General features: G+C 42.0%; 1 protein-coding gene and 2 non-coding genes across 4 annotated transcripts; all 3 read right to left on the bottom strand.

The window, feature by feature from the left end:
• Window positions 1-3,258: 3,258 nt before the first annotated feature.
• Window positions 3,259-16,278, bottom strand: LOC115430502 (phosphate carrier protein, mitochondrial). 2 transcript variants are annotated; one of them, XM_030150562.1, is made up of 8 exons: window positions 16,146-16,278; window positions 15,461-15,627; window positions 12,095-12,219; window positions 11,317-11,496; window positions 10,578-10,759; window positions 7,199-7,371; window positions 5,282-5,392; window positions 3,259-3,729 (listed from the first exon to the last, which is right to left on the bottom strand). In XM_030150562.1, exons 1-8 carry the CDS (start codon window positions 16,253-16,255, stop codon window positions 3,569-3,571), a joined length of 1,209 nt encoding a protein of 402 aa, XP_030006422.1. In that variant the 5' UTR covers window positions 16,256-16,278; the 3' UTR covers window positions 3,259-3,568. The 2 variants fall into 2 exon arrangements, with proteins under 2 accessions (XP_030006422.1, XP_030006421.1); XM_030150561.1 differs by lacking the exons at window positions 12,095-12,219; window positions 16,146-16,278 and adding an exon at window positions 13,910-14,034.
• On the bottom strand, window positions 5,050-5,245 carry LOC115430914 (small nucleolar RNA SNORA53). Its single transcript, XR_003937038.1, has one exon. It is a non-coding gene; the product is annotated as a small nucleolar RNA SNORA53 (small nucleolar RNA).
• On the bottom strand, window positions 10,301-10,497 carry LOC115430912 (small nucleolar RNA SNORA53). Its single transcript, XR_003937037.1, has one exon. It is a non-coding gene; the product is annotated as a small nucleolar RNA SNORA53 (small nucleolar RNA).
• Window positions 16,279-17,228: the final 950 nt, after the last annotated feature.

Genomic DNA, 17,228 nt, shown 5'->3' with positions numbered 1-17,228 from the left:
TTATTCATTTTAGTTTTGTAAGCACACAATACAGTTTCAGTTAGTTTGCGTTTTTTTCCTTTAATTTTAGTTTTTATTTCAGTTAATGAAAATGTTTTTTCAATTCTAGTTTTCATCATTTCACTAGTTTTCGTTAACGATAATAACCTTGGTACAGGTCCAGTCCAGTGCAGATCATATTTGTCTGAATGTGGACCTGAACTAACATAAGTTTGAGTTCTGTTCTAGAAGATCTGCTGTCATTGTCAGATAAATATTAATGTCAAACCTCTGAATGTTGATGACAGTCCAACTCTAACCCCAGCAGCTCTGCTCCATGAACATCAACCTTCTGTTCGTTCTGTGTCTCCGTCCTCCATCAGATGCATTTCCCTCACAGACCCATCCTGCTCCGTCCTCCTGTGGAACAACTTTAGCTCCATTTTTTTTTGTCAAAATGTGTTAAAAGTAACATTAAATAGAAATAAAAATACTCAAATACTCATTTGAATGAATGCAGGAGTAAAAAAAAAACAAGAGTTTATTTGAGGACAACAGATTCACACAGTCTGACTCTGGTTTAAATGAAGGGTTGGATTATTCTATTAAACATCTGTTTATTTAGGTTCTAAAGGTGGAACATCTGTGTCCATTTAAACAGTGGTATGTTCTTTTACCCTGTTCACCTTTGTATATGTGTGTGTACTGTGTATATGTACAGGGTGGGGAAGCAAAATTTACAATGAACATTTAGTTGTTTTTTTCTCAGCAGGCACGTCAGTTGTTTTGAAACCATACATATATTGATGTCATAATCATACCTAACACTATTATCCATACCTTTTCAGAAACTTTTGCCCATATGAGTAATCAGGAAAGCAAACGTCAAAGAGTGTGTGATTTGCTGAATGCACTCGTCACACCAAAGGAGAGTTCAAAAATAGTTGGAGTGTCCATAAAGACTGTTTATAATGGAAAGAAGAGAATGACTATGAGCAAAACTATTACCAGAAAGTCTGGAAGATACTATTAAAGAAGAATGGGAGAAGTTGTCACCCCAATATTTGAGGAACACTTGCGCAAGTTTCAGGAAGCGTGTGAAGGCAGTTATTGAAAAAGGAGGACACATAGAATAAAAACATTTTGTATTATGTAAATTTTCTTGAGGCAAATAAATTCTCATGACTTTCAATAAACTAATTGGTCATACACTGTCTTTCAATCCCTGCCTCAAAATATTGTAAATGTTGCTTCCCCACCCTGTAAATATTTCTATAGATGAGTGTTTTCTGTCCTTTGACCTGCCTTAACACCACCTGCTGGATGTTTTATATGTTGACACCCTCTGCAGGTTAAGATTAGGGCTAACCTTAACCTTTATGCTTGTTGGTCACTGTTCCTGTCAGTCACTGACCACTTCAAGGACCTCCTCTTTTCCAGACTGTTGGTTTGACGTCCTGATGAAGGTTTGAACCTGAAGGATGTTCAAGTGTTGAAGGTCTACACAGGACCCTGGTGTTCAAATAAAGACAATTTAACACTTAAAAACAACACCTGGGAGTTTTCTATTTGTTACAGGGTTCACACATTTTCCAAGTCAAATTTAAGCACTTTCAAGTGTTTTTTAAGGGTCATCTTCACCTTATCTCTGGGCTCAAATCCATATCTACACGAACACATAAACTGAGGATTATTATTCACTTTTTATCCCATTGATGTTCATTATATTATGTATAATCATCTAAAATTGTTTCACAACAGTAAAAAGTTGATAAATTAAAGGAGAACACCCAGTTTTATTCTAAAAAGTGAAGGTACTTTGTGTTCTTCAGATACATTGGAACCAAAGAGACACAGACTAAAATAAAACTGGACCTGGAGTCGACCTGAGAACACCTGGAAATGACTTTAGAACAGACAGGGTTAGATTTAGACAGGCGTCACCTCTGAGGAAGGAGTTTTGGATGGAGGGAAGATTAAATATATATATAAATAAATACATAAATCACAGAGTTAGAATTCAAGGCCTTTCCATGATCGTATCAACCCTTGTGACACTGGGACAAACATTCTAACCTTCTCACACCATGTGCCACTAAAGGAAGTCCCGCCTCCACATCAGGCCTGATAGTGACTAACATCTGGACTGAAACGTCCCTGTTTTGAAAGGACTCTGATTGGTTGGTTCCATTTCAGGTCACATGTACTGGGCACAGGCCTTAAATAAACTGAGGCCCCAAGGGTAAGACTGGAGAGGAGAGAGAACAGTGGGCGGGTCCCTTTAACAGCATCCAATAGGGTTTCAGTGGCTCATGCACACACTGACATTTCACACACACGTGTATATACACACAACATGGTCAAAAACAGTCAACAGACCTCTCTAACCTTCACTGGTCGATCATCCCGATGTCAGAGGGAATAAATGTGTGTGCTATCATCTCCATGACAGCGTTAAGGTGAACCTGTCTGAGGACGTGGTCTGCTTGATTTAGGTCCTCCTGTCTGTCCGTCTGTACCTCCTGTTTTTAGTTGAACTCCTACAGTTTTGGGTCAGACCCTAATGATGCTCAGACAGAACATTAGAAAAGAAAAAGTTCGAAGACTTTAGATAAAATAACAGTAAAAACTACATCAAACCGGTTTAGACCTGTTATGCCGCGTTTCCACTATGTGGTATCGGCTCGACTCGCCTTTTTTGCGTTTCCACTACGAAAAGGATCTGGAATCTGGTACCCGGTACTACTTTCTTGGTATCACCTCCGCTGAGGTTCCAGGACTGGGGACCAGATACAAAAACGTGACGTGTAAACACTGAAGACCACTGATTGGTCAGAGTCGTCTTTGTGACCCACAGTTTTACAAAAAACAGATGCGGAAGTTTACAATAAATATAGCGGTAGGTTAATCCACATGATGACAGCCCACAAAACTACACTATGGTTTGTCGAGGTGGTTCAGACGTAAAAATTCAGCATGAGCTTGATGAGACAACACGAAATGAGCAAGTTTATCAGCAACTCTCTGAGCTACGACACGGAAGTAACGCGCCACATCGCTATGACGTCCAGGTAGTGTAAAGCAGGTAGTATCCTGTAATGGAAACAGACTCCAGGAATAGGACCTGGTACCCAAGTCGAGCCGGTTCCATGTAGTGGAAATGCGGTATCAGAGGAGTTGCTCTTCAGGTGGTTCTTAATGGACCTCCTGACCAGAGGATCCTGGGGTCTTTGGGTCCACATAGGTTCCAGTGTCAGTAAATGAAGACAGAGCAGCAGGTTTTCCAGGGAACTCTTTATTAGAATTTCCACACATTCTAAATAGGAATCATAAACCCAGACAGGTGTTTCTACACAGGAATATTTAGCCCGACTCTTGGTGAGCCCAAAAGCAGCTCCAGCAGCTCCGTGCTTGTTTTGTTGGTTTTTTGTCTTAAATATACATGACTCATAGCAGCCCGTACTCGGTCCAGAGCAACAGGAGCCCAAGACATCAATATAGAAAACTGCTGTGGAAGTGATGGGGGGGCGGGGCTTGGAAGTGATGAGGGGGCGGGGCTCAGTGTCAACGGAGGAGCGGAGGGACAGTTTTACTCTGTGAGGCCCAGCTTCTTCTTGAGAGACTCCGGCATCTCGGGGGGAGGGGGGCGGGGCAGGCGGAAGTAGACCTTGACAGAGTCGTAGATGAACCACTGCAGAGCGGTCAGAGTACCGATCATGATGATACGGGCCACCAGACCCTTCCACACACCTGAGAAAAACACACACGGGTTAACCACCCACACCGACCCAGGAACCAACCCAGGACCCCACCCAGGGACCAACCCAAGAACCCACCCAGGAACATGAACCCTTCAACAACAAGGCCACTAAACAGTATTCACTCATATTTTTATGTCCAATGATGAACACAGAAGGTTTCACCAGTGAATGAAGAGGAAAAGCCCAGAAAACATCTACAGAACATTAGGTCCACATAGTAGCATCTGCTACTTGGTAAATAATCAGACTCTTCCTCTAATCTGTGCTAAGGTCAGTCTTTTTTTGGCTTCATGTCAGACTTTCAAAGTTTGTGTTTAACGTTTATTTAATAAAACACTTTTCGCTGACAGACTGGCTCCACTTTGGGACTGACAAGTTAGACCAGTGTTGGTCAAACTGTGGGGTGGTCCCCTAGGGGGGGTGAAGTCTTCTCAGGGGGGGTCATGGGATCAGTCTTGGGTGTTTTTTTGTTTTTCAGGTTAGAACGTGTATCAGGTGGAACTAATGTTTGATGGTTGGAGCACCCTGGACTCATTTTATGGACCGACACCAAACCAATCTACTGCCATGGTGATCTGTCACTAGACTAGACAAAGAGTTTAGGTTTGGACAATGGACAAGGACTGGACTGGAAAAGACACATGGACATACATGTTTGTGTTTTGGACCAGTTTGGACAATTTGGACTTTAATGTTCTCAGATGTCCAATGGAAACAGGCTCATTGACCCACTGATATTGGTCACATGTTCATCTGTGGAACTAACGTGTGTTTGATGGTCTAAAAAAAGGAACTTTATTGTCAGAGTTGGACATAACTGGACATTTACTATTTTTATGTGGACAAATATTGTCTCGGAGCAGCCTGGGTGAGTTTATTTATATTATTCAAACAAAAATCTAAGTTATTTTCAATTTTAAAAACAAATTATTCAAGAAAAAGCAAAAAGTATTGATACAATATTAATGTTTATGTCAATAAAAGTTAGAATTGAACCACTGGTACAGTGGACTGGAAGTTTACGGTCCTCCAAAGGGGGGACTGGAGGTTTACGGTCCTCCAAAGGGGGACTGGAGGTTTACGGTCCCTCAAAGGGGGCCCACAGAAAAAGACTGAGAACCCCTGAGCTAAACTAACAGGACCTGTCCCTTAAATGCCAACAACAGTCCAGAACACCTGTGGAACCGCTGGTTAACTGCAGTGAGTTTACATCTTTTTTTAACTGACATAAATCCACCTTATGCCCTGCACATACACCTGTGTGGACATTAAAGGTCACCAGTGCGTCAGTAGTAAACCAGGTCAAACGTATGTCCATCCCCCAGGTGTGCAACAGTGGGAGGAGCCTGCCTGTGAGGACAGGGCTGCCATTGGTGCAGGTGGGCTGGGGGACAGGTAGACTGCTCTCACATACCAATGACTCAAGCACCTCCGATTGTACAGCCAGAAAGCTGCTGAGGAGCTCTAAAACAGAGGCCTCCAGAGGTGGATCTAAGGAGCATGTTGTTACCTGAAGCACCCACCAGTGCACCCATACCCACCTTTGGGTCCCAGCCTCTTGAGGACCTGGACGGCGGTGCTGCCCTTCTCCTTGTTCAGCACAGACACCACAGAATCAGCAGGGTGGGAGACGATGGCACAGAAGACACCAGCTGGAGACAAAAAAAACAACCCATCAGACCAGGACTCACCAAAGCCTGATCAGTGCACCTAGCTCTGATACCCTGGGTCCACAGGCTGCCATTAAAGGACTTAACCCTCCTATTAGCATTGGAGTCCATTTAATAACAACAACAATAATAATAATAATAGGGTTAAAACAGTGTGTGGCAAATTTTAAAAGATTTCTGGGAAAAAGTAAAAAAAAAAAAAAAAAAGTACTTCTGTCCATTTTGATTTAATGCTGCAAATAATTCATTGATCAAAATGTGAATTTAAGGAGTTGGTTCATTCTGAGCAGTTGTAGACAGTGTCATTTTAACTGTTCATGTGAAGAGGGATGTAGTTCAAACTTATTCATTTACATCCTATAGAGTTTTGACTTCACAAAAATAAAATAAAATACATAAATAAAATCTAACTGGATGGTAAGGCCCAGACCTGCTGTGAAGTTGGAAAAGTTAGACCAGGGTTAGGGTTAACCCTAGCCCTAACCCTTACACAGGGTTAGACCTTCAGCACATATTCAGGGTTATTTTGCATATGTAACTCAGCTAGGGATGTAACGATTAGAGACTTTAGTGCTACGATTATTGTCAGAGAAATAATCACGGTTTTGCGATTACTATGAATATTTTGCAGGGGGTTTATATGTGGGGGTGTGGTCTGTGCTGCGCAGACCATACGTCCCTCTGAAAAGTGAAACTTAACATGCATTACTAACTCCTCTACGACTCCCGCTGTTTCAAAACTTATTTACCTTTTCCCTACCTCCTGAAACTTTGCTAAGTTTTAGGACATTTGTTTATGGGGGCATTGCTGATAAGATGATCAAACTTGACTATCAAGAGGAAGTAAAAGCCCCCCCCCCCAACAGTCTGAACTGCAGAAGTATGGCCTTACTCTACCAAAGCTACGACGGTCTGAACTGCAGAGGAACAGTCTTACTCTACCAAAGCAACGATGGTCTGAACTGCAGAAGAACGGCCTTACTCTAACAAAGCTACAATGATCTGAACTGCAGAAGAACGGCCTTACTCTAACAAAGCTACGCAGACACACTGCTGTGAATGGGTTGGACAATGGGAGGCTGAAGCTGTGGAGATGATGGTAGCGAACGCAAACTCTATGGAAACTAAAGTGAGCTCACATCGAAAATATATTTACGGTAAAGACAATTCAGATATATGTCCACACCCTGAGACAGATGGTCAGCTGGTCCTTCTGACATTTTCACTGGTGGGATGTTGAATGCAGCGCTGGCGTAATGTTACTTTGATTCTGTGCTGAAGTGCATCTACTGTACTTTATGAGATGGTTTTTGGCAGCCTTGACCATTAATTAACCGTGACGTCTAAAATCGTGAGTAATCGTAACCATGACATCGTAACAACCCTACTCTCAGCACTGGTAACATGTCTAACACAAACACTAGGTTCAACTGTCGGTAACTCATTCAGCAGACAGGAGCAGTGTTTACCTGCTTGACTCATTTCGGCTACTTCTTGTAGTGTTTGTCAGACGCATCACATGATGTTGCTGTGGTAACTGACGAAAGCTACAGGAAGAAGCCGAAACTAGTCAAGCAGGTAAACACTGCTCCTGTCTGCTGAATGAACCATTTACACAGTTGTACTTTGAAGACGGTATGAACCTTCCCCAGACTCAGTACGTTGGCCCATCTGGCTACTTCAGATACAGTTTAGGGCATCTTGCTTTTGCTGTTGTGTGAAGATCTCTTAACTGACAAATTTCTCAGATATGATAAGGTTTGAAATAATGCAAGGCATGTTACTCACCAATGTAACCAGCCACAAAGGTGACCACCAACTGCTCGGGTTTGCTGCACTCACTGCGGGGCTTGGGAACCACATACTTGTAGAGCAACTCCACAGTCCGCTCAAAACAGGCAAATTTCATCATGGTGTAAGGGATCTGCCTCATCCACAGGGGGACCACACCCTTATAGAAGCTGACAGGAGAAGGAGACAGGAGCTTAGTACAGTGCATGGAAATTCAACTGTCCCCAAGGACACCAACAAAACAATCAACCTGCAAGCCATGTTTGTTTAGATTATCGAGCTAGTGCAGAGTAGCATCAAGTCCAACATACAGACATGTCCCTAATGTCGTTGAGCCAGCAGAGGACATTTACTCAGTGCCAGCGACAGGTGAGAATACGTGAGGTCATTCATCTGTAAAACGTCAGCCCACATTGTCCAGGATATGCCCTACCTTTATCCACTTGAACCTGGTAGAGACTCCAGCATCTCTGTGACCCTCACAAAGACTAAGCAATTCAGAAAATGAATGACTGTTTAAAGAAGCGGTAGAAGAGTCTGTTGGAGTCATTCATAATTTGTTTTGTACAGCTGAGCTAAAGTCAGATGATGGCATACCCCAGCTTCAAAGAAGTAGGACTTTTTTTTGTGGCTTAGGTTTACCGATTTTGACCTTTGACCAAATTTCCTTTTGGTTTTAAAGTAAAGTTTGGAAGCAGTCAGATACAAAAACTAAGAATTGTATTCCCAATTCCCTTTCCCCTGCATTAAGTGTAGAGGTCTGGGAACATGCTACAGATAAGATATGGTCTACCACCTCTTGTGCTCGTCTTGGGCTTATTCAATTTAAAGTTCTACACAGGGTCTATTTTTCTAAGTCGAGTCTTTCTGAAATATATCCAGAAGTGGAGGACAAATGTGATAAATGTCATGGCTCCCCCTGTCACCTTAGTCATGTTTTTTCTTTGCCCTGGTCTCAGTGGTTTTTGGACTGGCTCCTATTATGTCCACTGTTCTTGGAGTACATTTGAAAGTTTGCCCATTGATTGCCATATTTGGGATTCCTGACTCCTCACTTGCACTAAACTCTATACAAAAGGATCTTAGAGCTTAAACATCTATACTAGTGAGATAATTTTATTGCTGCATTGGAAGTCTGCTGAATATCCTTCCATCTCCCGGTGGCTTAAAGACACCATGTCTTTTCTAAAACTCGAAAAAATTAAATATGCATTCAGAAGATGTACTGACAAGTTTTTCCACAAACGGAAACCTTTTATTTCTTATCTTTCAAACTTAGAGGTACTGCCCGATTGGGTGTGTGCCTGTTGTTGTTGTATTTTACAATACATAAGTAACCATTAGTTTGTACTGGTCAGAATGAGCTGAAGTGGGGTTCAGGGTGAGGGGTGCAGTTTCATCATGTCATACTTTTAATTTAATTTTTTGCTGCACTCTAATTAGAGTGCTCTTTCATTTGTTGTTTTTGTACGCAGATGTGTGTGTAAAAAAGAAAAGATGGTAAATTGTAATTCTGTGATTGGAAGTGTCTTATTTTTCTTCAATAAAAATACTTGGTTAAAAAAAAAAAAAAAAAGCTTTGGAATTTCCACCTACACAAAACTAGAGACTAGTTTTGAAAGGCTACACTACAGCAGGGGTCTCCAACCCTGGTCCTCTAGATCTACTATCTTTCATGTTTTAGATGTTTCCTCTTCCAGTCCACCCGACGGTTGTTATCAGTCTTCTGCAGAGCTGAATGATAGGCTTATCATTTGAATCAGGGGTGTTGGAAGAGGGACATGTCCAAAACATGCAAGACAATAGCTCTGGAGGGCCAAGGTTGGTGACCCCGATCTACAGTGTGTGTCAATATTGGGAGATGTGATTCACCTTTAACCACAAACAGCAACGTAACCATCGGCAGTTTGCCCAATTTAATGTTTTTCACCAATAGAAATGCTGCTGCAGTAAGTAGTCAGTGCCATTGACATTTTCAGACAATACACAATAGATCTAACATGGGATGGTTGAATGGACATACAGATGTGTTACTACAGAAATGATGGACCATTTCATCACAATGGTCTGAATAGAGCTTTGCAATTTTTTTTTTTTTTTTTACATTTTGAAGGCTGCTTTAACCAGATTACCACCTCAAATATACTGACATTGGTTTTGTGAGCAGTCATTAGTATAAACACACAGGCCTGACTGCAGTTTGAGGGTGTAGTGGACTACACTACAGATGACCACAGTGATCTTTCAGAGGGTAAACCTCCTGCCTATCTAACCACTAAAGGACAGGCCTACTAAACAGCTCAGTTTACACTCTGGACTGAAGCTATTATTAATGGGGTGGGGGGTGTTATGTGGAACAAAATGGTAACATTAAATTTTCCCACTGATGTATTTAGAATTTTGCATAGGCACAGCACAAGACTGACCGCTTATCTTCATGTAAATCCTAGCTCTGATCAGGATGAAACACTGCCTTATTCATGCACTCAGACACACAAAAGAACGCTCTAAGGCTCCGTTCAGACAGTAGGTAAATGTGGCACAAATCTGATTTTTTCATCCATATGTGACCTGTATCCAATCTGTTACAGACAGTCTGAACAGCACTAATCTGACCCAGACCACTTTCATATGTGGTCCTAAATCTGACCCAGACCACTTTCATACGTAGTCCTAAATCTGACCCAGACCACTTTCATATGTGGCCCTAAATCTGATACAGATCTGATATTTTCCAATGTGACTTCAGTCTGAACATCCAGGTCGCATTTATCCGACCTTTACGTCATTTAAATGCAACAAACGTCCCAGTTGTTCATCCTAGGAGGAGGAGCGGAGGAAAACCATATTTCCTTTTGTAAACACAGTGTGTGTCTGTGTGGTCACGTATCCCATTAGGACCTCTTTTGTGTATGTTGGTCACTTCAGGATCACATTCAGTTCAGACTCAAAACTGATAGAAGTCGCATTTAATGTAGAATATGAACCAACACACACAAAAAAAATCAGATTTCATCCAAAACTCTGAATAGTGCATTAAGACCTGCTGTGTGGGCGGAGCCTATGACTTCAACATGATCACCAAGTCCTATATTATATCATGTCCATCCCCCAGGTGTGCAACAGTGGGAGGAGCCTGCCTGTGAGGACAGGGTTGCCATTGGTGCAGGTGGGCTGGGGGACGGGTAGACTGCTCTCACACGCCAATGACTCAAGCACCTCCGACTGTACAGCCAGAAAGCTGCTGAGGAGCTCTGAAACAGAGGCCTCCAGAGGTGGATCTAAGGGAGCGTGTTGACTAATACATCCTTTGATTCATCATCTGATCATACTGAACCCAGTATGTTCCTAGGACAGTAGTGGAGCAGATACTTACGCCCAGAGCCCCTCCTCTCCATACATCTTGGGAACACACTCTCTGAGGGTGTTGGCGTAGCCTGGCTGGGTCTGGATACGAACTTTGACAGCCTCCATGGGAGCCAGAGCTATGTCTGCAAAGAACTCTGCGCTGGCTGAGGCAGCCAGGTACAATGATGTCCTCCACAGATAAGTATTCTCCTGTTGGTGACAACAAACGCAAATTTCAAGGCAACTTTAATCCGATTACCAATATAAATATAGTGGAACTCTTCTGGTGAGCAGTAGTTCCTATAAACACACAGGCCTGAGTTTGAGGGTGTAGTGGGACTACACTGCAGACGACCTGTGACCTTTCAGAGGCTAAACCTGACACCTATAACTTCTGAAGGACAGTCCTACTGCACTCTCAGTTTATGCTCTGGACTGAGGCTCTCATCGATTACAGGGTTGTGTTATGGAGAGAAAAATGTAAAATTACATCTTACTATTGAGACATTCAGAAATTTGCATAGGCACAGTAAAAGACTGAAAGCATCTCCATGGATACAACATGGTTAAGTGACACTTGGTACTGTTTTCAGTCCATTGTTAGACCATAGTGGAATAAAACAGACTACAGTTGTGCTTCTTTAGTCTGTATCATTAACAGGAAACACTGCTATGTCTACGTTCCAAATAATCACAAGACAGTCATTTTCGAACACAACACATTCTCTCAGTTGCAGCAGAATTGTGACGGCTGTATATGAACCCACCTCGCCCAGCAGGTCACTGTAGAGGATCTTGAACACTTCATAAAAGCCAAACTTGCATAAACCCTGCATGGAGTAGCCGATGAAGGTGGGGGCCCAGCCCTTTGCCAGACCTCTGACTCCATCTTCTCTCACTGTGACAGAAAAGCCATTTCCAATGCTCTTGTATTTATCTGGGTTCACCTGAGAAGGAGAAATTAAAATATTAGGTATATTTTCAACATTTCATCACATAAGCCAAAAGGACAGCATGCCTCAGTTTTGGAGTTTTACCATTTATAAACCATGACCTCCCTGCCTCTAGATTAATACCTACTTTAAGAAGCATGTTCTTTTCCCTAAAACTATCTGATAAATAGACGAGAAAATGTTTGACGAAATGAGCTAAATTGTTAAATTTACACAAATGCTTTCAGGCAGTGCCACATACTACTTACTTTCACCCTATTTGTGTCATTTACATAATAGCCTTCTTGTGCATACTTAACTTGAATGTAACGCTGCAGTATGTGTGTGATTTTTATAAACAAAATGATGCTGATTGAACCGTAGAACTGTTGATGCAGGGCAAAACAAATGCTAATTTTCTTTAACATGTCAAAGTATATTTTAAAATAGACAAATAGATGAAATGTAAATAGAAAGTTTGTACTTTTTTCAAATACCACTCTGCTGAATCATCCCTAAAATACTGCTGAACTTAGAAGGGCCCTAATGTGAAGGTGGGCCTGAAGTCTGGAGGAGCTGTTGTTCTCCAGACGGGCTCAGCTTCCGTACAAACCTGCAGACGGCACTTGACAAGGTCGAGGGGTACCACTGCCGTATGTGTGAGGCCGCAGCTCAGGATACCCCCAAAGCCACACAGGGCATAGTACTTTGAGGAGCCAAACTCGCAGCTGACATCCTCTGTGGTGGCAGAAGGGAGGGGGGACACACAACATGCATGCAACATGCCGGATCACATGCAACACAGGAGAAAAAACAAAACAAAAGACACTGAACCAGAGCCACATAATGGAGCCGTCACTGCCGTAGGAAAATAAGAGAAGGCTTTTGTGCTAAGGATTGGTTCATTGGTGTTTCTCAAAGTCCTGGATACTTCCTTGAGTTATCAAGGTATGGGTCGATCCTACTGACCAATAAGATCCAGGAATCCAAAAGGCTAGCAAGAGTACAGGTGGCGTTTCTGAAAAGCTCCAAATTTATGTTCAAAAATGATTGTTCCGACAAGCAGGTCCACATAGTCAGCTTACCTAAGTAAATTAAGGTGTTGTTTCATCGATTATTACAAACACCAGCTAGAGTGAAAATGGGTCACAACAATACGATCCTAGAAATCAAGACATTAAAGATCCATGACTTTGAGGAACATCTAGGAGCTCAAATGTGAGCAGTTTGGATTCAGTGACCAGACTCTTCCATTATGGATGCCTCTAGCATTTCACCATTTATTGGGAACAATCAACAAACACTGACAAATCATTGTATACAAGTTTTCTTTTTAGGATCATAACAGTATTTTACACATTTTTTGACATTCCTAGAGAGTTCCTGTAGGACCTCCTTTCATACAGTCACTGGTTTCATTTGGAATGAGACTTCATATTGTCGTCAAACACCAGTGGCTGTGACGAAGGCAGGAATTATCAACCTAAAACCTTTGAGTCAGCTGGCAAAAAAAGTGCAAAAAAGCAGTATGATCCTTTGATTTTGCAGTTTAAATCAATAATGAAGAAACATTAAGACTTGATTAACCCAAATTCTGAAAAGGATATTCAGTTCATTTTTCTAATTACACCCCACTGGCATTTAATGAGCAAAGGCACAGAGTCAGTGTCTTCAGGCTCATTTATGTTCGCTTTATGTACGTAAATCGGTTCGTCCGTTTCTAACTTTGTCAACTGTCACTGCCTTCATACTTCCATGCGCCCAGCACGCTCTTGACATACTAGCTGAATACCACGAAGAAGAGTAAAGTTTTCCAATAAGAAGGAAGTCATCAATAAATATGTGGGTAGTTCTTCACTAACTCACACAGTCACTCTTCGAAAAGTTCCACTATTTATGGAAATTTTTCTGTTCAAATCTCAACTCTGCCTCCACAGTTCCCGGAGTAACTGTTCTGTATTCTCCGTCTGGGTTCGCATCTGCAAGCACCATGAAAACGGACAGAATTACGCACGTAATGTACGCAGAGGACGGGCAGAACACTGCGTCCATATCAGTCTGTCTTTAACATAGAGCATAAATGAGCCCTTATCGTACACAAGTGTACAAAGAAGTGAGACGTGTTGACGTTATGGGCATATCAGGTCTTAGGTCTGGCTTTCCTGACCTTCAGCCACTGCGGACGGAGTTGGAGTTGGGTATATACGAACACACACGAACACACGGTGGTACGGAATCATGCTTGGTTATGATCATTCCAAAACGTTAAAAAATTAGGTCAATTAAAACACAATGGGTCAAAAACACTTCACTGGGATGAGGCTGTCACCAATTGTTCCATGCATATTGGTTTAAAAAAAAAGAACACGATTATGGGTGGATGAGATGTGGCATTAAGCGAAAATGGCTTTGAGCCATAGAAACAGACCTGCATTCTGCATTTGACCAGATCGAGGGGGACAACAGCTGTGTGTGTGGTGCCACAGCTCAGAATTCCACCAAAGCCACACAGGACGAAATACTTCTGAGAGCCGAACTCACAACTGTCTCCCTCTGAAGAAACACAGGTGAGACTTTTAAGAAAAGGCCATGTCTAAGCTTTGACAGGAAGACAACTTGGAAGTTATGAAGCCTAACTGTCCTAGAATTTATAAAACCCAACCTGCTCAGTCCATGTTGGAGGTTGTGTTCTTGTATGGATAACATTTTGGATTAAAACTGAGGGGAAAATGTTTTAGTCATTCACTATTGGTAGAACAGTGATGCGTTTAACTTTATAGGACCACATATGGACTTTGATTCCATAGAAAGAGGACAAAACCTCAGGGGCTTAAACAAAACCAACTATAACTTCAACCGTCTTACAACCATGATTTGATGCAGTTTATCCTTGTATTGTTAAAGGCTTAAGGTTTTATCAGGTCACAGATCATAGTTACATTTATGCATTTTCATAGTTGAACTGTGACATGATAAAAATGATATTATATCAATAAAAACGATGTATAAAGAACAAGATATTTAATGTCTACGATCCCTTTAAGCATTAAGCAACATCATTTGTAATAATTATATGGTCACTGTATAACAGGAAAGTTTTAATTCAGATTCTCTAACCTCAAGTATGTCTCACCCATACAGTGGTTCAACTCGTTTACCAACCACTGTTTGACCTGAAAACAAAGCCTTGTAAGCTCTGATGTACTGGAACTAATTCAATTCACTCCTAATTCTCAAACACCTTTAAATGCACCACTACTATTACCACTACTACTACAGCTTAGTTGGGCAGTTGTCCAAACTTTAACACATGTGAGTGTCTGTTCTCCAACTAGTGCCTTTCACTCAGAAGTTAAGGAGTATGATACTTTGGACTGAAACCTGTTGGACAGTGACAACTTCAACATAAAAAGTAGGATATAAATTATTCAGGAAACTCAAACCTACACTTGGTATTACCGTCTATGAACTGTCAGTTATAATTTTGGATACAGTTTAACTACACTCATAAATATTCCACTAAAGGACATTTTGTTCCGTACGCAACTTAATCAGGGTCACACGTAGCACCAGTCCAGTCGGCTATTTATTTAATATTGCAGTAGCTTCACCAATTCAGACACTTCGGTCCTCGCATATTCACGATTCCAGGCTAAAACAGACATGCCAAATGCAGTTTCCTTCTGCTCAGAAGCGACTTGGTAATTTGTCCTTCTTTGCCCTCCACGGGTAGCTCGTCGCACCTGAGGCCTTGCAGCTACGAGCTGCGACAAAATGCGCATTAATAATTGTAAACGTCCGAAAAAACTAACAGAATCCGCATTAGTACAAACAACTGCCACCAGTGTGTCACCGTGTGCCGTAAAACATCTGATTATCAGGCGAATTCAAGCTCAACCGGGATCCTTTAGAGGCTAAGCTAAAGCTGCTAACGCTAGCCTGGTGCTGTGCCTGGCTTCGCTCTCCTCTCCGGGTTTACCATCTGCAACGGCGGCTGCAGCCAGTCTGCGGCTCCTCTGTCCATGGACACTCTGTCTGGGTTCCTCCACCTTCTGGAGTGTAAACAGGGGAGCACTGAACGGGTTGGCCCGGGCCAGCTGCGTGAGAGAGGTCGGATACATGGTAGTGTCCTGCCTGCCGGCGGAGCTGCGGCACAAAGCAACAAGTGCAGTGGGTTAGTCCGGTGGTCTGGTGTCGGCTGGAGGACAGCTGCACCCTACGGATGGACGGACGGCCGAACCAGGGGGTATATGTCACGTGCTGGGTAGCTTAACTTACCTGAGGCTTGAATGACCGTGAACAGGAAATAATTAACAGAATGAATGAGTATGTTTAATTACACAAACAATGACGAACACACAACTGCTACTATTTAGACTATTAAAACAGCCAAACCCAATATGACAGATCTAGTCGATAACCTTACTGAACACTTCCCGTTCTTCAGTAACTGATGCTACACTGCTATGCTAGCATTACATTAGCAATGCTAGCTAAGCTAATGTGACCGTTCCAAGGTGGATGGTCTCCTTTTATCCACAGAACAAGTTACCGCTCAAGCAAAAAACCTGGCAAAACCATGGCGCCGTACACATGTATCATTAACAGAGGGGCAGTAGTGCAGAATACCATGTTTTCTATTTTAACTGGATAAATCCACTCACTCTCTCAGTGTCTTTAAGATGGCGCCTCCGCTATAGCTGCTACCGGCGAGTCGGAGACGGAGAGGCCGAATGACCTCGCGGTAAATCAATTTGTCCTTTCGTGACGTCATTGAGGAAAATTGGGCGGATACATCCGGTTTTCTGTCCCGTAAGAATAGGCGGCCAAGCTGCCAATCTACACCTTTAGTCCAATCGTAAAATTTGTATTTGAATAAAGTAAGGCGGTACTTGGTAATGACTGTAATCTGAGATGGAATTCTTCGCCTGTTTTTTTTTTTTTTTTAATTCTTACTTTACCTCCTGTGTGAGTCTGTGACATTAGAGGATGGATTTGTGAATGTGTGAATAATAGCCATTCTTACTGACTAAACATGAGAGGGACACCACTAAGTGGATTACCTACAACGACTATTTCTATTTTTATCTTGTAATGCGGCTGTAAAGGAAGCCCCCCCACACACAGCTGATATCACCTGGGAGTGGGAACCCGGCACCTGGATTTACTATGAAAACAGACCTTTAAAACACGTCAAAACTGGACCTTTGGCTCTATATAAATATATAAATAACTCTGTATTTAAATATTATTTTTTATGGCAATAAGTGAACTGACACCGAAAAGACAGTTTTGACGATGAAATGAAAAAGGGGTGAGTCTGGAGCTTTAAAAATGGAACCCCCTCGTACTTTTTATTTTTATTAACTTTTATTAACAGAACCTCCTCTTTGTTCTACCACCAGGTGGTTGCAGTGCACTACCCAATCTAGTGATTATTTGGTATTTTGGATTTCCATTACAAACACAAACATTGTTGCATTGATTAGACAATTATGCAAATATCATAAAGAAAACATTTGAGGCGTTTTCAGGTATTTCCACTGGGGAATAAATACAAAACCGATTAGTTATGTAATATTAAACTTGTAACATACATTTGGTTGATTAATGTTTATTCTCTGTTTAGGTTGAAAATGTTTAGAGATGGATCATGTAAATTCAGAGCCTCGTTGGAACAGACAGACAGACAGACAGACAGACAGACAGACTGTAGAGTCCATGACATGGGTCTGGTCAGGAGTCAT

This window comes from Sphaeramia orbicularis, chromosome 12 (assembly GCF_902148855.1).
Source record: "Sphaeramia orbicularis chromosome 12, fSphaOr1.1, whole genome shotgun sequence".
Taxonomy (NCBI): domain Eukaryota; kingdom Metazoa; phylum Chordata; class Actinopteri; order Kurtiformes; family Apogonidae; genus Sphaeramia; species Sphaeramia orbicularis.
This window is presented reverse-complemented; position numbering and strand designations above follow the sequence as displayed.

Coding starts and splice junctions, on each gene's coding strand:
- LOC115430502 (XM_030150562.1), bottom strand. CDS start 16,255: ATGACGTCACGAAAGGACAAATTGATTTACCGCGAGGTCATTCGGCCT. Junction 15,628..16,145: donor ATCTTAAAGACACTGAGAGA/GTGAGTGGATTT, acceptor TTTGTGCCGCAG/CTCCGCCGGCAGGCAGGACA. Junction 12,220..15,460: donor TGCAGCCGCCGTTGCAGATG/GTAAACCCGGAG, acceptor CTGCCACCACAG/AGGATGTCAGCTGCGAGTTT.